Source organism: Pimephales promelas, chromosome 1 (genome assembly GCF_988280905.1).
Source record: "Pimephales promelas chromosome 1, fPimPro1.hap1.1, whole genome shotgun sequence".
Classification (NCBI taxonomy): Eukaryota; Metazoa; Chordata; class Actinopteri; order Cypriniformes; family Leuciscidae; genus Pimephales; species Pimephales promelas.
The window spans coordinates 49,332,581-49,348,108 of NC_142769.1; the positions used below are offsets into that span (position 1 = coordinate 49,332,581).

General features: G+C 38.0%; 1 protein-coding gene across 1 annotated transcript; it reads left to right on the forward strand.

Moving 5' to 3' along the window:
- The first annotated feature begins 264 nt into the window (after positions 1–264).
- Positions 265–15,528, forward strand: LOC120469317 (interferon-induced very large GTPase 1). The gene is made up of 6 exons (XM_039658235.2): positions 265–350; positions 2,975–3,034; positions 3,180–3,258; positions 10,038–10,295; positions 10,400–10,660; positions 10,787–15,528. The coding sequence occupies exons 2-6, from the start codon at positions 3,011–3,013 to the stop codon at positions 15,472–15,474; spliced, it is 5,310 nt and encodes a 1,769-aa protein (XP_039514169.2). The 5' UTR covers positions 265–350; positions 2,975–3,010; the 3' UTR covers positions 15,475–15,528.

A 15,528-nucleotide genomic window follows, 5' to 3' on the forward strand; every position in this document is an offset into this window, starting at 1 on the left:
GCCACTAGGCTAGGCTTTCTTATTATTTTAATTGTTGTAATTGTTTTATACATGTAAGAATTTGAAATGAATTCACTGGAAATAACTCCAGAAAAGGACTTATCTATACTTCGACATTTTCAACAATCCATCTTCACAAACGTTTTCCTTACCCTAAACAGTTACGTGCATCACAAATTAACAAATTATTATTAGCCTAAAACCCAAAATCCATAATTGTGCAGTTCACGTGACCATGAAAGCGCGCGAGAATCACGCTATTTTAAAACCGGAAATGTTTCGCTTCGCCTCGTGTGACGGTGTGCCAAAGTGGATGGCAAGAGCAAACCTGCGATGCATCTCGACATATAGTAAGTGTTTATGATGTTCGTTTAAATGTATATTTAAAGAAGAGTAGAACTATCAAGCATCCTTGATCGCGTTACTTAACAGTCGGAGAAAAGTGCATATAATCACGAGGTTTATGAGACTGCAAGGGAGGGGGTAAGTTGTGTGGTGGCCCGCACTCAGTCACAGCTTAGAGGAACATTACTTTCTATCATATTGAAAATGTTATGAAAACGTTATTTCTGAATGTTTTATATATGTTCTCTTCAACGTTATGGGAATGTCCATCCAGTAAAAATCGCCTTGTAAGGACATTCCACGAAGGTTTTCTTTCTACATTACGAGAACATTAAGTACAAATTATAATAACATCATGAAAACATTCAGAAAATAAAAATAACATTATTAGGATGTACCAAGATTGATAGTCTAAGAAAGTTTTCTCAACATGAGAACGTATATTAAATATGAATAACAATAAGAATGTTCCATAAACATAATTTTAAAACCTGTTGTCCTAACAGTTACATAACTTTTAAAGAACATCAGTGGAAATCATGGCAATGTTCTGGGTTTTTACTTCCTGACTAATTTATTTTATAACTAATTTATAATTTTAAAAGGTTTCAATTTTTGTATGTTGTTGCTCAGTTCTCTTAGCAAAACTCCCTAGCCACATTCACTAGACATTTTTCTTCATAGTTAATTTTTCATTATTATTTATTAGGGATGAGCGAGTACAGCATTATCTGTATCTGTATCTGTATCTGTTAACCATATGAATTATCTGTATCTGTACTCGGACTGGGCGGGGCCTAAACCCGGAAGTGGGTCGGGTCGTCTTGAAATGGGCGGGGCTTTAAACGGTATGTTATTTTAAGCATGCAATTCATATGGGTTGATCTGAAATTGCTAAATTTATGGCTGATAAGAAATAAAACTATTTACATGACAGCATCAGCATTGAGCTTCAGATCAATGGTTTTGATCACGATAACAAACGAACTACAGAACAAGTTTTGCAACAATGAATACAACACAAGTGGCTGCAATTATGAAGTAAAATGTAATGAACAAGAGTTTTCATCTCAACTACGGCTGGGTGATATGGACCAAAAGTTATATCCCGATATATTTAGGCTGAATTTTGATATACAAAATATATCCAGATATTTTTTCTGCAAAGTGAGAGCAAATGTTCAGTCAAAGCCAAATATGACATGTCACAAGTAGTTTTATTGAAACTTGAACATTTGCCAAACCAAATGAATAAATAATAAACAGGTTTCTTCACCTTATGGGCTGCATGATTAGCTATGACAAAAATCTTCATTGCAGATTATTCCCTTGGAATTGTAATTGTGATTTATTAATTGGTTTATTTATTTTGTTAATACAACGTTGGTATGAGCCATTACAGTCATTTAAAAAAATATAAAAAAAATAACACAAAGAAAAATAGGGGCATTACGGGGTTAATATAGAAACGACAGTTACTATGGTGAATAGTGAATACACAGTACTAACAAGAACTGTTTATGAAACATGAAAACTGCTCTGGTGAATAGAATGAAAATCATAACTGCATTGCTTTTATTTCGTGTAATTTACAACGTAACAGTGTTGCATGCTCGTATAGTTTCTTTTGCACTTTATATACAGAGGCGATCCAGCGCGCGCCGCCGCATTTGCGCTTGCAATTGAGTGTGCGCTACGTCTAACGTTACAGTATAACGGGCGGCTGACAGGACAGAAAGTCCGTTTTGCTGAGGTGAAAGACTTTATTTCATTACATAACATAACATGCTTTAATCAAGCACGCAAAGTGGAAAAGGAGTGGCTGGGGCGCGGGGAGCAGTGCAGAGAGCTCTGGGTCAGCACTCAGCAGCTTGCTTGGAGCAAGGATCACAGCGCAAACCTGAATAGCCTATCGATATGCAATATGGTCTAATTACATATCACATTTAAAAAATATATATATTCTTTATATTGATATATCGCTCAGCCTTAATCTCAACATAACTTTTTTTTTTTTATCCGAGCACAGATATTTACTCGTATTACTCGTATAATATTCGTACTCGACAAAAGTGCTTTATCCGTACCGGATACTCGTTTTAGCCGAGTATCCGGCTCAACTCTATTATTTATATCATTATCTTGCCTGGTGCTTGCATTTGCATGCAGTGGCTCAAATATAAGTTTATCAAGCGACGAGAATACTTTTTTTGCTGAAAAACAAAACAAAAATAACGACTTTAATCAACTATTGCTTTTCTTCCTTGTGGGTCTGAGACGAGAGTTCAAGAGATTTCCACGATGCATGCGCGAGAATTGAACAAGAAGTAGAAGACCGTTCTATTCTCAGTTCTCACGCATGCGTCGTGGAAATCTCTTGAACTAAAACATTTTTCGGGATTCAGTACATTTCTGGCTGTAGCCTAAGTTTCACATAGGCGTACATCACATTATAGAAGTAAAATGGTTTGCAAATAGAAATGTAACAAATCGTTCAGAAAGCTTTAAATCCAAAACACAGTTTTTATTATTATTTTTTTTTTTTAATGTATAATAATTGAAGCCATTTTTATCACTTTACTGAATCATGTGTATAGTTTATTAATTTATGTAATTCATTCTGCATCAGATTTCTTATAGGAGTCTCAATCAACTCGCTAGAAAAATGGACTGCCCCAGTGAGGATGACGTAAGCACCACTTTTTCTTTTTCATAAGGCAGATTTCTTTGCAAATAAAAGTGATTTACACATAGTTGCAGAAACTTATTTAGCATTTAGTCTTGACAGGCCTGAGTTTGCATCCCTCTAATGCTTGAAAAACTTTCAAATCAAGGAAATTGAAGACAAGCAACAAACAGGAGCATGTGCTGTTGAATCTTATCACAAGGAGGATGTTTCTAAGTTACAACAAGGTAAATGCATCAGTTATACATATAATTATTTTGCAATGTTGGCCACAATTTAAATGGATATGTTTACCTTATACAAATATACGGCCTTGACCATTACAATAGACCTTAGGCCAGTGGTTCTTAACCTTTTTTGGGCCAGCGCCCCCTATCCAATATCCAGGTCCCTGACCGCCACCCACCCCATCCCAACTAATGCCACGTTAAGAGTGAGTCAAGTGAATGAGAGTTAACAGATGAAATAAGTATAAAATTGTAATTTATTAATACAATTAAACTCCACAGACCTTAATCCCCCCCAAAAAGCTCTAAATTGCATTGGAATAGCAATTCCAGTGTTCCTCGCAGGTTGTTTGTTAAATCTGTGGTGGTTGGTCCTCGGGCCTTCTAGGGGGGTTAGAGGGCATGCCCCCCTGTAAGAAAATTTTGTGCATTTTAATGTTTAATTCATCAATCTGGTGCACTTTGAGAGTTTATAATTAAAAGCTCCACCCGTATTCAGTGTGCAAATTAAACAAAGTAAAATTCAAATCTCTTTTAGTTGTGTCTGTCTACATTACACTACTAGCCTACATAATCATGACAGTAATAGCCATATGTTGTAAAACAAATGCACTGAAAAATAAGGGACGATCATTAAAGCGGTAAGGTTTGCACGTAGGTTTTAGTACTCATTTAGGAGACTATTGCAAGAAGCTACTTGCATTAACCTAATTATTTATTTCGAAAAATAAATATACAATCCTGATTTTTTCATGAAAAATTATGTTAGAATTGTAGGCCTAAAATACCTTGGTATCAGCTGGTTTTCATCAATGGTATATATACAATTACAATTAATTTGGTTTTATTAACAATTAATTAAGACATTGCCAAAATGTGATTACAGAATATATTTAAATTACCCATCAAATTGTAATTTTCTCCTTACTGTTTTGCGAGTTAACAAAAAATGCCTGACCAGTAGGCTAAATTACTTGAACAAATAAAACATTTTTGCATTGGGATTGATAATGCCTACAAATGTTTTAAAAAAGTTTGACCTTATAAAAAGAATTTAGTATAAATGGGAACATGACTTATTGAAAATATATAAGTGTTTCTTAAGTCAATACTTTTTAATGGCTTGTCAACTTTCCATTCCTCATAGTCAGCTCTGGATTCTAGTGGTCAAAATACAACTCATCAAAACTCGTATCGGTGAGAACACTCATTTTAACAACACCCAAACTTGACGGCACATTAGGGGTGTGCAAAGCAGCCGGTATCTGTATTTGGATTTGTATTTGAGTAAAATTCAAAATAGGCGTAAAAAGTTTTTTGTGTGTGTGTTACACATCTAATTTATAACAGCGTAAGTATTCTTTAATTATATCCATTAAAATAATTATGGATATGCAATATTGATTGATGTTTTTCTATAAATCCAGCAATGAAAATGTATAACAAGGAATGTCACTGAAAATAAATAATATAACAGACCCCATCCATGTTTAAACCCGCATATCCTACATGTCTACCTACGAAATAAATCAATAATTTAAAAATATTGCTTTAAAAAGGAGTTTATTGATTTTAAAACGATTGTATTGCTTCCGTTAAAAAAAGTCTGTTCCGTCTCTACTTTTAGAATCCATGGCAATGCTCGGTTTTCCATGCCAACTGTGTGTTATACTTGGTGCGGTCTGTAAGAAATAAAACAGACCGCATTCTACATTAGAATTCAACCAAGCAATTCATGTAATAAAACAAATAACTACCGAGCTAAAAGAGCTACGTAAACAGAGCGAACATGAGACCCAACTGCAGACGTCAACAATCCAGCGTAATGGAACAATCTCCCGATCAAACTCCGCTTCCCGAAAGTTACAAACTGCCTCCGGAACCCAGTTATGGTACAAAAATCTATTCAACAAAAATAGTGATGCAGTTAAAGGGTAACTAAACCCCTGGTCAGAGCCTGACTCCACCCACTAGCAATATTTGAAAAATGCTGAAAAAATGGGCAGACCCCAGCGGGGCTAGGGGGCATGCACCTGAGACCCTCCGTGAGTGACAGCTGCTGTCAGACTCTAAAATAGAGCGAGACTGGAGGGACGCAAGTAGCTGCCTTTGCAACAGAGCGGCCATTTGAAGTCGAGGACTTTTCTCCCTCACCTTCACCTGAAGTGGATGAGGGTGAATTGTATGTAGACACAGGGCCAAATCCATTCGAGCCCCTGGCTCAAACTGCGGTCTTAACTCCCGCATCGCGACCGGCATCTGATGAGTTTTGTCGTCAAGTTGATCTCAATAGCGCGCGCTCTGTGGGCATGTATTCATATTTATATTCTGCCGCTATGTGAAAAAATCCAGCAAAATGCACCGGCTTGTTTGTCGACCCCAGAGGATTAACTTTATCCTAACCATAAATTGTGATTAAAATATCCATGATCACTCACATCAAGACGCTGCTGCGGTGGAGGAGTCCATGCAGGACGAGCAGTGTTTGGCACTGCGTGTGGAGAAGCCCATGTCCACCTCTATTCCGTTACTATCCTGATCACTGTACTAAACACTGATAAATCTATGCTAACTTGAAGCTATCCTAACTAGGGCTGAACGATTTTGGAAAATAATCTAATTGCGATTTTTTTTTTAACCAATATTGCGATTGCGATTTAATATGCGATTTAAAAAAAAAAGAAGTTATTTACCTTCTGTATTAGTCGACAAAGACAAGCAATAAATCATTGTACAGTAGGAATGGGAATCTTTAGATAGCTCATGATCCGATCTACTTTTTTCTTATTAATTAATCTTAATAGCTCTTAAAATATGTATTTAATTACATGTGTAAAAACACATACTTTAAAAAATAAATATAAAAAAACATTTAATTAAACCAATTACATGTTAAGAATTTTAAATAGGCTATATAAAATAATATAGCTTCAAAATATAAAAGCTAGTAAATAAAGAGAAACAAAAAAAAAACATTACAAGCAATAAACAAAGAGTGGTCTCATTTAGAAGTAGGCTGTCTGAATGTTTTTCATTCAAGAGCTGGAGTGATTTCCCCTCAGTTTAGATATGATAAGCTGCATTCACACTAATGCATATATGTCTTTTGAAATTGTAAATGTGGTTTGTCCTGTGGTTTAAGATATAACTGACCGTGTTTACATCAATTTCGCGTCATAAAAGCATTTTGACATGCACTTACCAATGAGTCGCTCACGGCCGCATGCACGAGCGCTCTTCACAAAGCACGCGTTAGTATTTTAAAATGAAAGCAGCCTTCTCAGTGATTTTTATGGTTTTAATATATAAGCCAACTGCATTCCAAAATACATAAATAATGCCTCTGTGAAGCATTTGTATAGAAAATACCCGCGGGAGAGAACGCGCACTGCAAGTGTAACGTTATAACATCAAGCAAAGCGGCAAAACCTGTTCAATGAAGCCCGCGAATGTCCTTGTAATTTGGTTCAACCCCGACCTTTATAAAATAACGTTACTATGTTTTGGAAGGTTCGAGCGGTGTCGTGTGTGTGAGTGAAGAAGAGAGAGAGCGAGAAAATAGAAGCAAGCAGATTCAGAACACGGTTCGTTTCTAAAGCACGCGTTTTTAAAAACTAAGCTCAAACTCGATTCTGAAATTGTCTGAATCGATCCAGGATTGTTGAGGAGAGGAGATAATAAATAACACAATAAACTGTTCTTTTCTGGACGCCAGACCGCGTGGCAAGTTGATGCTTTATCTTGCAGACTGCTTTTCTCTCACGTGTCAAGTGACCAGTGTAATCGCAGCTCTTGCGATTACAAAATCGCGTTTCATCATATCGCGATTTTATCGCAAATGCAATTAATCGTTCAGCCCTAATCCTAACTGTACTATGCTACTAGCTACACAAAATAATCTAAATTATCTATATAATGCTATGCTAAATAGATGCAACAATACTCTATCCTGATCGTTTTCAAAAATAATCTAAATAACTATATAAATGCTATGCTAACTAGATGCTATTATATGCTATAGTATCCTGATCGTTTTCAATACTCATAAATCCAACTCCTCACTCGCTACAGTAGTTTTGACGGAACCAGATGCTTTTATACCAGGGGCTGCCAAGGGCGTGGTGAGCTCGCACCAAGGGTGTGACAGAGTGCGTCTGAGAGTTCGCTACGTCAGCAAGTACCCCTACTGCAGGAGCTTTCCGTTTAACCTGAAGAGGGCAGCACTCAGACGTTTTTACACCATATATTTGAAAATCAAAACACTTTATACTCAATTGTCAAAAAATGTACTCGAATCAATGAACAGCATTTATGAAGCTCCATTCTTACAGATCATTAACTAAAAAAAAGTTGTTTTGGTGTTTAGTTACCCTTTAAGTGTTTTTCCGTTCAGCCGAGCCCTCTCTGTTGCTGTGTGGAGCAGCCTGTCAGTCATCTCCTCCTGAACGTCACTCGCGCACTGCGGTCTCGTGAGGGAACGCAACTTTTTGATATAAAGTTTTTCTTATTCCCGCGAATACAAATTTTTTTTTTTCAAGTATTTGTTCGAAATAAATATTGGTAAAAAACACGTTATTTGTGCCTTTCCGAATACCGTATTTGGCTCCACCCATAGGCCTACTGCACATCATATTTTTGACATTATTGGTAGGCTACTGCTTTCAATCATAAATCGTAATGCATTTTGGTCATGGTGATTAGGTATGAATTTAAACAATTTTGCATATTGTGACGTTTAAACGCGTCCGCAATTTAGTAACAGTACAGACAACAGTATTTTTACAACAATCACCGATTGGTACGTTTGGGTTTAAGGAATAAATGACAGCGCAATGCTGTGAAGGGATGCGCCTGTAATGGTTTCATCTCAAGTATCATACTTTTATAATCTTTGATAGCAGAAATCTAAAATAAAATTTGAATAATTTCCCAGATGTAAAGTGTAACCATGATTGAATGTTTAGTTCTGTCCTCACTCTCACTCATTAAACAGGACTGTCGTGTTGTGCGCGCTGTGGTTCCGGGTGAGAGATCGCTTTCTCTCTTCTGGACTGCGAATAGCAAAAATTCATCAGGAAATTGTTTAATTGGTTAAGCACGACTCTGTTGCTGGCTGTAGCCTTGGTTAATAGGGCTGGGTATTGAGACAAATTTCACAATTCGATTCGATTTCGATTCACAAGCTTGCAATTCAATTCGATTCAATATTGATTATTTGTGGATATCAGTTACAATAAATGGCCATTTTTCTCAAGGGAATCAAATCTCTTAAATGCTGTAAACTATGGGAGTCTAGTTGTAGCCAATAGGCTTCATTAGCCTAATATGAAGGTAATAATGAACTGTTTTGTAGCTATACAAACACTTAAATTACACTTTTATTTATTTTTATAATAAGAAGATTATTTGAAATATAAACATTTAAATGGTGGCTGTCATAAAAACTTGCCAGATTTATTTAAATATGCTTTAAATATTGAAGAACATTAAGATTATAATGCATATGTAATATGGTGTATATATTTAGCAAAATGCTCCTCTCTAGAGTTATTTTTTTCTAGCTGACTAACGAGTTTATGTGGGTTTTCTGAGGTAAATATGACGATAGACATTGATCACAAGCTGTTTAACTGACATCTTTCCACGGTTGAAACGCTGATTGAGTGAATCAATGTGACATGATACGGATTTCGAGTTGTACTCTTATCTTTAACACACTTTCAGATGCTAATTCATGTTTATTTGGCGCTGTGACTGGTATTATTAAGCCGGAAGAGAGATCAGCGCTGCTGCTTCTCTGGAGCTCCGCCAGAGCGATCTCACGCCACAGCGCCAAAACACTATTTATGTTTTTGAATTTCTATAGAAAATGGACGTAATTTGAAAATTGAGACTTTGTTTCATATCAATAGTAACAAAGGACAAAGATCATTGCGATTTTTTTGAATGCGCGCAGCCGCGATACAATGATCCATTCATTCAAATGAAACAGGATGACTAATCGATTCTTGAGATTTAAGAATCGATATCGGTTCGTAAAAATGAGAATCGATTAATATCGACAAATCGATATTTATTACCCAGCCCTATTGGTTAAGCACGACTATGTGCCTAAGGTTGCTTCAACTCTATTTAGAGTTCGGGCCTTTAAAGTGTATATTGAGTGCTCCAGCCACACCAAAGAGCTTCCTTTGACAAAGCAAAGACTGTACTTATCGGCGCCTTCTACCTATGCCAGATTCTATACCTGGATGTCCCCACACAACAGGCGCGGATCCCGTCTGCTTGAGGGTTTCGACTATGGTTTGCTGGACGCCACCAACTTACATTGAAGTTCATCACACTCCCCTGGAGAGTGTTTCTTATCTATGGTACATGTCTTGCCGACTTCAATTGCGGATTAACGCAATAACGATTAGCTTTTTTTTCCTGGACCAAGCACTACTTTCCAGTCCACTCACTTAGTTGTATCGGATTGGAGCTTCCATCTTTGGACCAGGCTTGTCGTGCCCCTTTTCTTCCTTATGGGCTAGGATATTCCTGCACTAGTTAAGTGTTGTTCGATTGTATTCCCCATAGCATCAGCTACTGACAATGTTGAGTGAAGAGTTTTATAACCATTTGGTTACTAACGTAAACGAGGTTGCACATCTGAGATGCTGAGATAACTGTTTGAGCATTAGTGAATGTATATTTATGTTGATAAATAAATCACTACTGACAATACTTTATTAGTACTCTTTCCAGAAGTTGAAAATGTATGCTTCTTGTTTCCACAGATGTTCCTGCACCAAGTGAAATTCTAGTGCAGCTTATTGGGACCAGTTCTGTTACTCTTGCTTGGGATAGGCCAGACAATATATCTACATTTGAGTTGACCTACTATGATATCACCACTACAAAGACCTCTACTATCACAAATGACACAGCCATAGAGGTGGAAGATCTATGTCCAGGAACTGAATACACTTTCACCCTTGTTTCAATATCAGACAATGAAAAACGAAGTGTGGGAGTTGAAGTGACTGCATGCACCAGTAATTATCTTTCTGTTTATCCATGTAGAATGAATCTAGAATTGTATAACAATGTGTATTTGAAATTGAAAAAGAACTAACAACAAATGTTTTCATGATTGCAGGGCCAGTCCCACCGGAAAACTTCAAGGTTAAGAGTGTGGGCACAACATCGGTTACTCGTATTTGGGATGCATCTGGCTGTGAGGAGAACAAGTTTCATGTTGTTTGCAGCCACAATGGAAAAATCATTCAGGAAGAGATAATAGAATCAAACACTGTGGTTTTCCATGACCTAAATCCTGGAAAGAAGTACTCTTTTCACCTTACAAAAGTTCTTTCAAATGATAACAGAAGCAAAGAAGCCGTCACATATGCTCAAACCAGTTAGTATAATATATAGCAAACCTCCCTACAAATATTTTTATGCCTCATTTTATTTGATATATATATTTTTTTTTTAATTGTGAAATGAGTAGAAACTATTGATGAAATGCTTGCTTCTTCAACAGAAACAAACATCCAGAGCCTTTTACATGATTTGGGGTTGGAGCAGTACTACCCGAACAAACTCTCACTCAGCGATGTGCTACAGATTGACAAAAGGTCAGTGACAGATGAGCCAGCCCAGTCTCTATCGTCTTTGCCATGGCTGTTCCTGAAGAAACTGATGATGGTGAATGTGACTACAAGAAGTGTCAAATATTCATCAGATGAGATTGAGGATTTGCAAAGCTTAGATTTCGACAATGACACTTTCGATTTTCTGAATGATCGGCATAGCAGCGTAAACCCTTTAGATATAGTGACTGCCCTGTTGCTATGTGCAGATGGTTTTCTCCAACAGGAAATGGTCTCGAAAATGTCAATGTGTCAATTCTCTGTTCCTTTACTTCTTCCAAAGTGTGACACACAACAGTGTATGTACATGCTTTGGGCCATGAGAGATATTGTGAAAAAATATAGACCTCATTCCCTGTCAGACTCAAAAGGTTTTGTGGAGGACCGAATTGTTCACTCCGAGTTCCCCCTAGTGTCCTTTGTTAGACTCGGTGACTGCAGCATTTCTAAATCGCAGATCCTAAATAAATTGCTCAGCAATCCCCAACAATATCATGACACTTTTGTACATCATGACATGGACTGCGGAGACATCCCAAGAAAGATATCAAATGGATTGGTGGAGATGGGTTGGTATTTACCTTGTGGAAACAAAAACATTGATGTTTTTCCTGAACCCGTGGCTGTTGCAAACTTGAGAGGCGACATCAGGACCTTTGAAACACAGTACTCTTTCTTATGCCAGACCTCCACGGCAGTTTTTGTGTTCTTTGACAATCTGGACACAAACTACAAGTTACTCACCAACCAACATGCTAAAGCACAGTTTTTTTTGGTGGGCAATGTGCAAAATAAAACATTTGATTTGGAGCAGCTGAAAAGGACGGCCAATGAAATGAGTTTGAAGAAAAACAACATAATTCTGAAGACCAATCAAAATGATGCAAATTTTGTCAAAAATCTGCATTCTGTAGTAAATCACATAATTAATAATCTTGGAAAAAAAGCTTGCCTGGAGGTAATGGACACCGTAGCCCATGAACTCGGAATACAAGTTGATGAAGACATTCAAGATTGTCAGAAAGCCAAAGATAATGCACATGTCTTGATGACAAACATACAGGAAACACTGCAGTTCAAGAATGATCAGCTTCCCCTTCAAGGCCAAATCTGGAAAGATTTAGCAAAACTGGAAAAAGAGGAATGCAGACTCCGGAAAGCTGGTAATCAAAACATAGAGACATACAAGAGCGATCTCCAGATTAAAAAGACGGAACTCAGGAAACAACAAAGTAAATATGACATCTCCGAGGCAATGTCCTGCTTTGTTAGTGCACTAAGTTCGAGCCAGGAGAGGCCCTACTTCTTAAAGTGGATGCGGATGAACCTTGACAATCTCTCCCGAAAAAGCCTCTCAAGCCTTCGAGAGCAGTACAAAGAAAAGTGTCAGAAATTTTCAGAAAACAAAGAGGAAATTGCACAGCTCGACCAACAGATCTCTAACAGTTCTTTAGGAATAGAGCACTTTCTGCGGGAAATGGGACAACTCTATGAAGCCGCGGTGTCACTTCCAGAAAACGTAGAATCACGTAAACAAATGCTACACTTACCTCGGCTGTGTGCTGAGCTGATGTTGGATGGCTTCCCTCTGGAACTGGTTGATGGAGATGCATCAAACATTCCTCTCAGATGGGTGAGTGATGTGCTTCTGTATCTGAACTCTTCGGTGCAGCCCAACAATAAAATCATGGTGGTCACAGTTTTAGGAGTCCAGAGCACAGGGAAGTCCACCTTGCTGAACACCATGTTTGGAGTTCAGTTTGCCGTCAGCAGTGGAAGATGCACCAGAGGAGCTTTTATGCAGATGATCAAAGTCACAGAGGACATCAAGAAAGAGCTTGGTTGTGATTATTTAGTGATAATTGACACTGAAGGTCTAAAATCACCTGAACTGGCAAAACTAGATGACAGTCATGAACATGACAATGAATTAGCCACACTTGTTGTTGGATTGAGTGATATCACAATCATCAACATCGCAATGGAGAATTCCACAGAGATGAAGGACATTTTGCAGATTGTAGTCCATGCTTTCATCCGAATGAAGGAAATAGGTAAAAAACCCAAGTGTCTGTTCGTTCACCAAAATGTTGCTGATGTGTCAGCCCATGACAAGAACATGAGAGATCGAAAGCTTCTGCTGGAGCAGCTGAATGAGATGACGGAAGCGGCAGCTAAAATGGAGAACAAGGAGGAGTATAAAAAGTTCAGCGATGTGATTGATTATGATCCAGAGACTTGCAACTGGTATATCCCTGGACTCTGGCATGGAAATCCTCCAATGGCACCAGTGAACGCTGGCTACTCCGAGGCTGTCTATGACCTTAAAAAGAACATGATGGAAGTAATTGGAAAATGCAAAAATAAAACATCTGGAAACAACATAACAGATTTTTTGGAGTGGACAAAAAGCTTATGGAATGCAGTCAAATATGAAAACTTCATATTTAGCTTTAGGAACAGCTTGGTGGCTGATGCTTACATGAGACTGTGCACAGAATTCCACAAATGGGAATGGTCTTTCAAGAAGCATATGCACTCTTGGGCAACTCAAGCTGAAACCAGAGTGTCAAATTTTGAGACATTCAAGCTGAAATCAGACAAATCAGATCTGAAAGATCTTTTATGCAAACTGAAACAAGAAGCGGTCACAAAGCTTGACACCTTGGAAAAGACCACAATGGAAAAGCTGTCCAAATACTTCGAACAAACAGAGGGTCATGTCTATCTTGTGGAAAAGTACAAAGAAGACTTTGTGAGCAGCGTAAAAAGTCTCAGGAGGGAAACCGAGAGCTCTTTGCTGACGCAGCTCGAGACAACAGTGGACATTAGGAGAGGAATGAATAATCTGGACAACATTAAGAAAACATTCACTGATACAATGGAGAAAAAAGTGCTGGCTCTACTGGAGGAGTTACGAAAAAACAACAGCTCAAAGAGGGATGCACATACGACTGACAACGAGCTTGACCGATTCTTTGAACAAATATGGCAAGACACCATAAGTGAGCTGTCATTTACTGGATTGAAGAGAAAAAAAATTTCCGATTTTGTTTTCAAGCCACTTCGAGAAAACATGAAACAGAAAGGCAGTTCTGTTTCAGAGAAATTAACATCGGTCAATCTGAACAATTGTGGCACGGGAGTGTTCAAAGTTGCCAAAGAGAACTTCTTCAAAAAATTGTACAAACAGGTATTCAATTACAACTATGCAGTGGACCTGCAAAATTTTGCAGATCATATCATTCAGACATGCACTCAGTTTGTCCTGGACACAACTTCACAGCATTTGGATTACCATGACAACTACATTCAGGAGATCCTACACATAATTGATGATGGATTGATGTCCAACAAGAATATGGGGTTTTCAGAAGACTTTGAACTGTCCCTGAAACTGCACATTTGTGGGTTTTCTGCAAGAAAATTTCAAGAAATGCACGAGTGCTTCATCAAGGAGAATGACCCACGTAGATGCCTTGATCAGTACAAAGACAAATATCGCAATGATTTCAAGGATCTGTTCCATGCCCGTGATCAGTGTCAGAGAAAGGCAGAAGAATTCACCAAACTGTGCTTGATGCCTGCAGTCGAGGCATTCATCTACAGCTCCTTGGGTCCAGACATTGTTGACAAAATGCTTCAGGGGAAAAATGCATTTCAGTTCAGCACTCGAGGATTTTTCCAGTACACGCTCTTAAAGGAACTTGTAAATGAAGATAAGTTTGAACAGTTTGTAAAATACATCAGTGAATATGAGCATTTTGTTAAGGGCTGGATATTAGATCAAATCACCAAACAGTTTTCAAACGAACATGAAGTGTTTGAGTTTGAGGAACATCACCTTAGAGGAATCACCAAGGAGATATTACAAGCGGTCAAAATGGCACAGAATGGGAAATATGAAGATGGCATCAAAGGATTCATACATTGCGTATGCAAGAAGCTTGAACAAAAGCTAATAATTCCCAAAGATGCTCTAGAAACAGTGATGGTCCTAAACAATGCATCTCAAGAGCCATTTGCTGACAGGCTAACCAAATCTGTAGAGGAGATGGAACAGACACTGAAGGAACAATTGAAGAAAGTCGATGTACAGGATAAACTCCACAAACTCAAGATGAAGCCCCAGGATGAGCTCTTCAAGAGAGTGTTTGGATGTGGGAAACAGTGTCCATTCTGTAAAGCTCCATGTGAGGCTGGTGGAGAAGCTCACACTGACCACTGTGCTTCAGTTCACAGACCACAGGGACTCGGTCGATACAGATATCAAAACACTGAAAAATTAGTGGCTAACATCTGCTCAACAAATGTTCACAGTGAAGCAAGTTTTAAGTGTTTCCAGACTAAATATAATTTCCATCCTTACAAAAGATACAGAGAAATCTTTCCTGACTGGCACGTCCCAGCGGATGCTAGCATAAAGGCCTCAGATTACTGGAAATATGTGATGGCCCGGTTTAACGACAAGTTTGCTGTAGAGTACAATGCTCGCCCTGCTGATGTACCCTTGACGTGGAAATCTATCACAAAGCAACAAGCAAAGAACAGCTTAAAAGAGTCTTTCAGCATCAAATGAACAATTGTTCCATTTCACAACCATAGAGTCAGCATTTTGGAAACGCTCTCACAC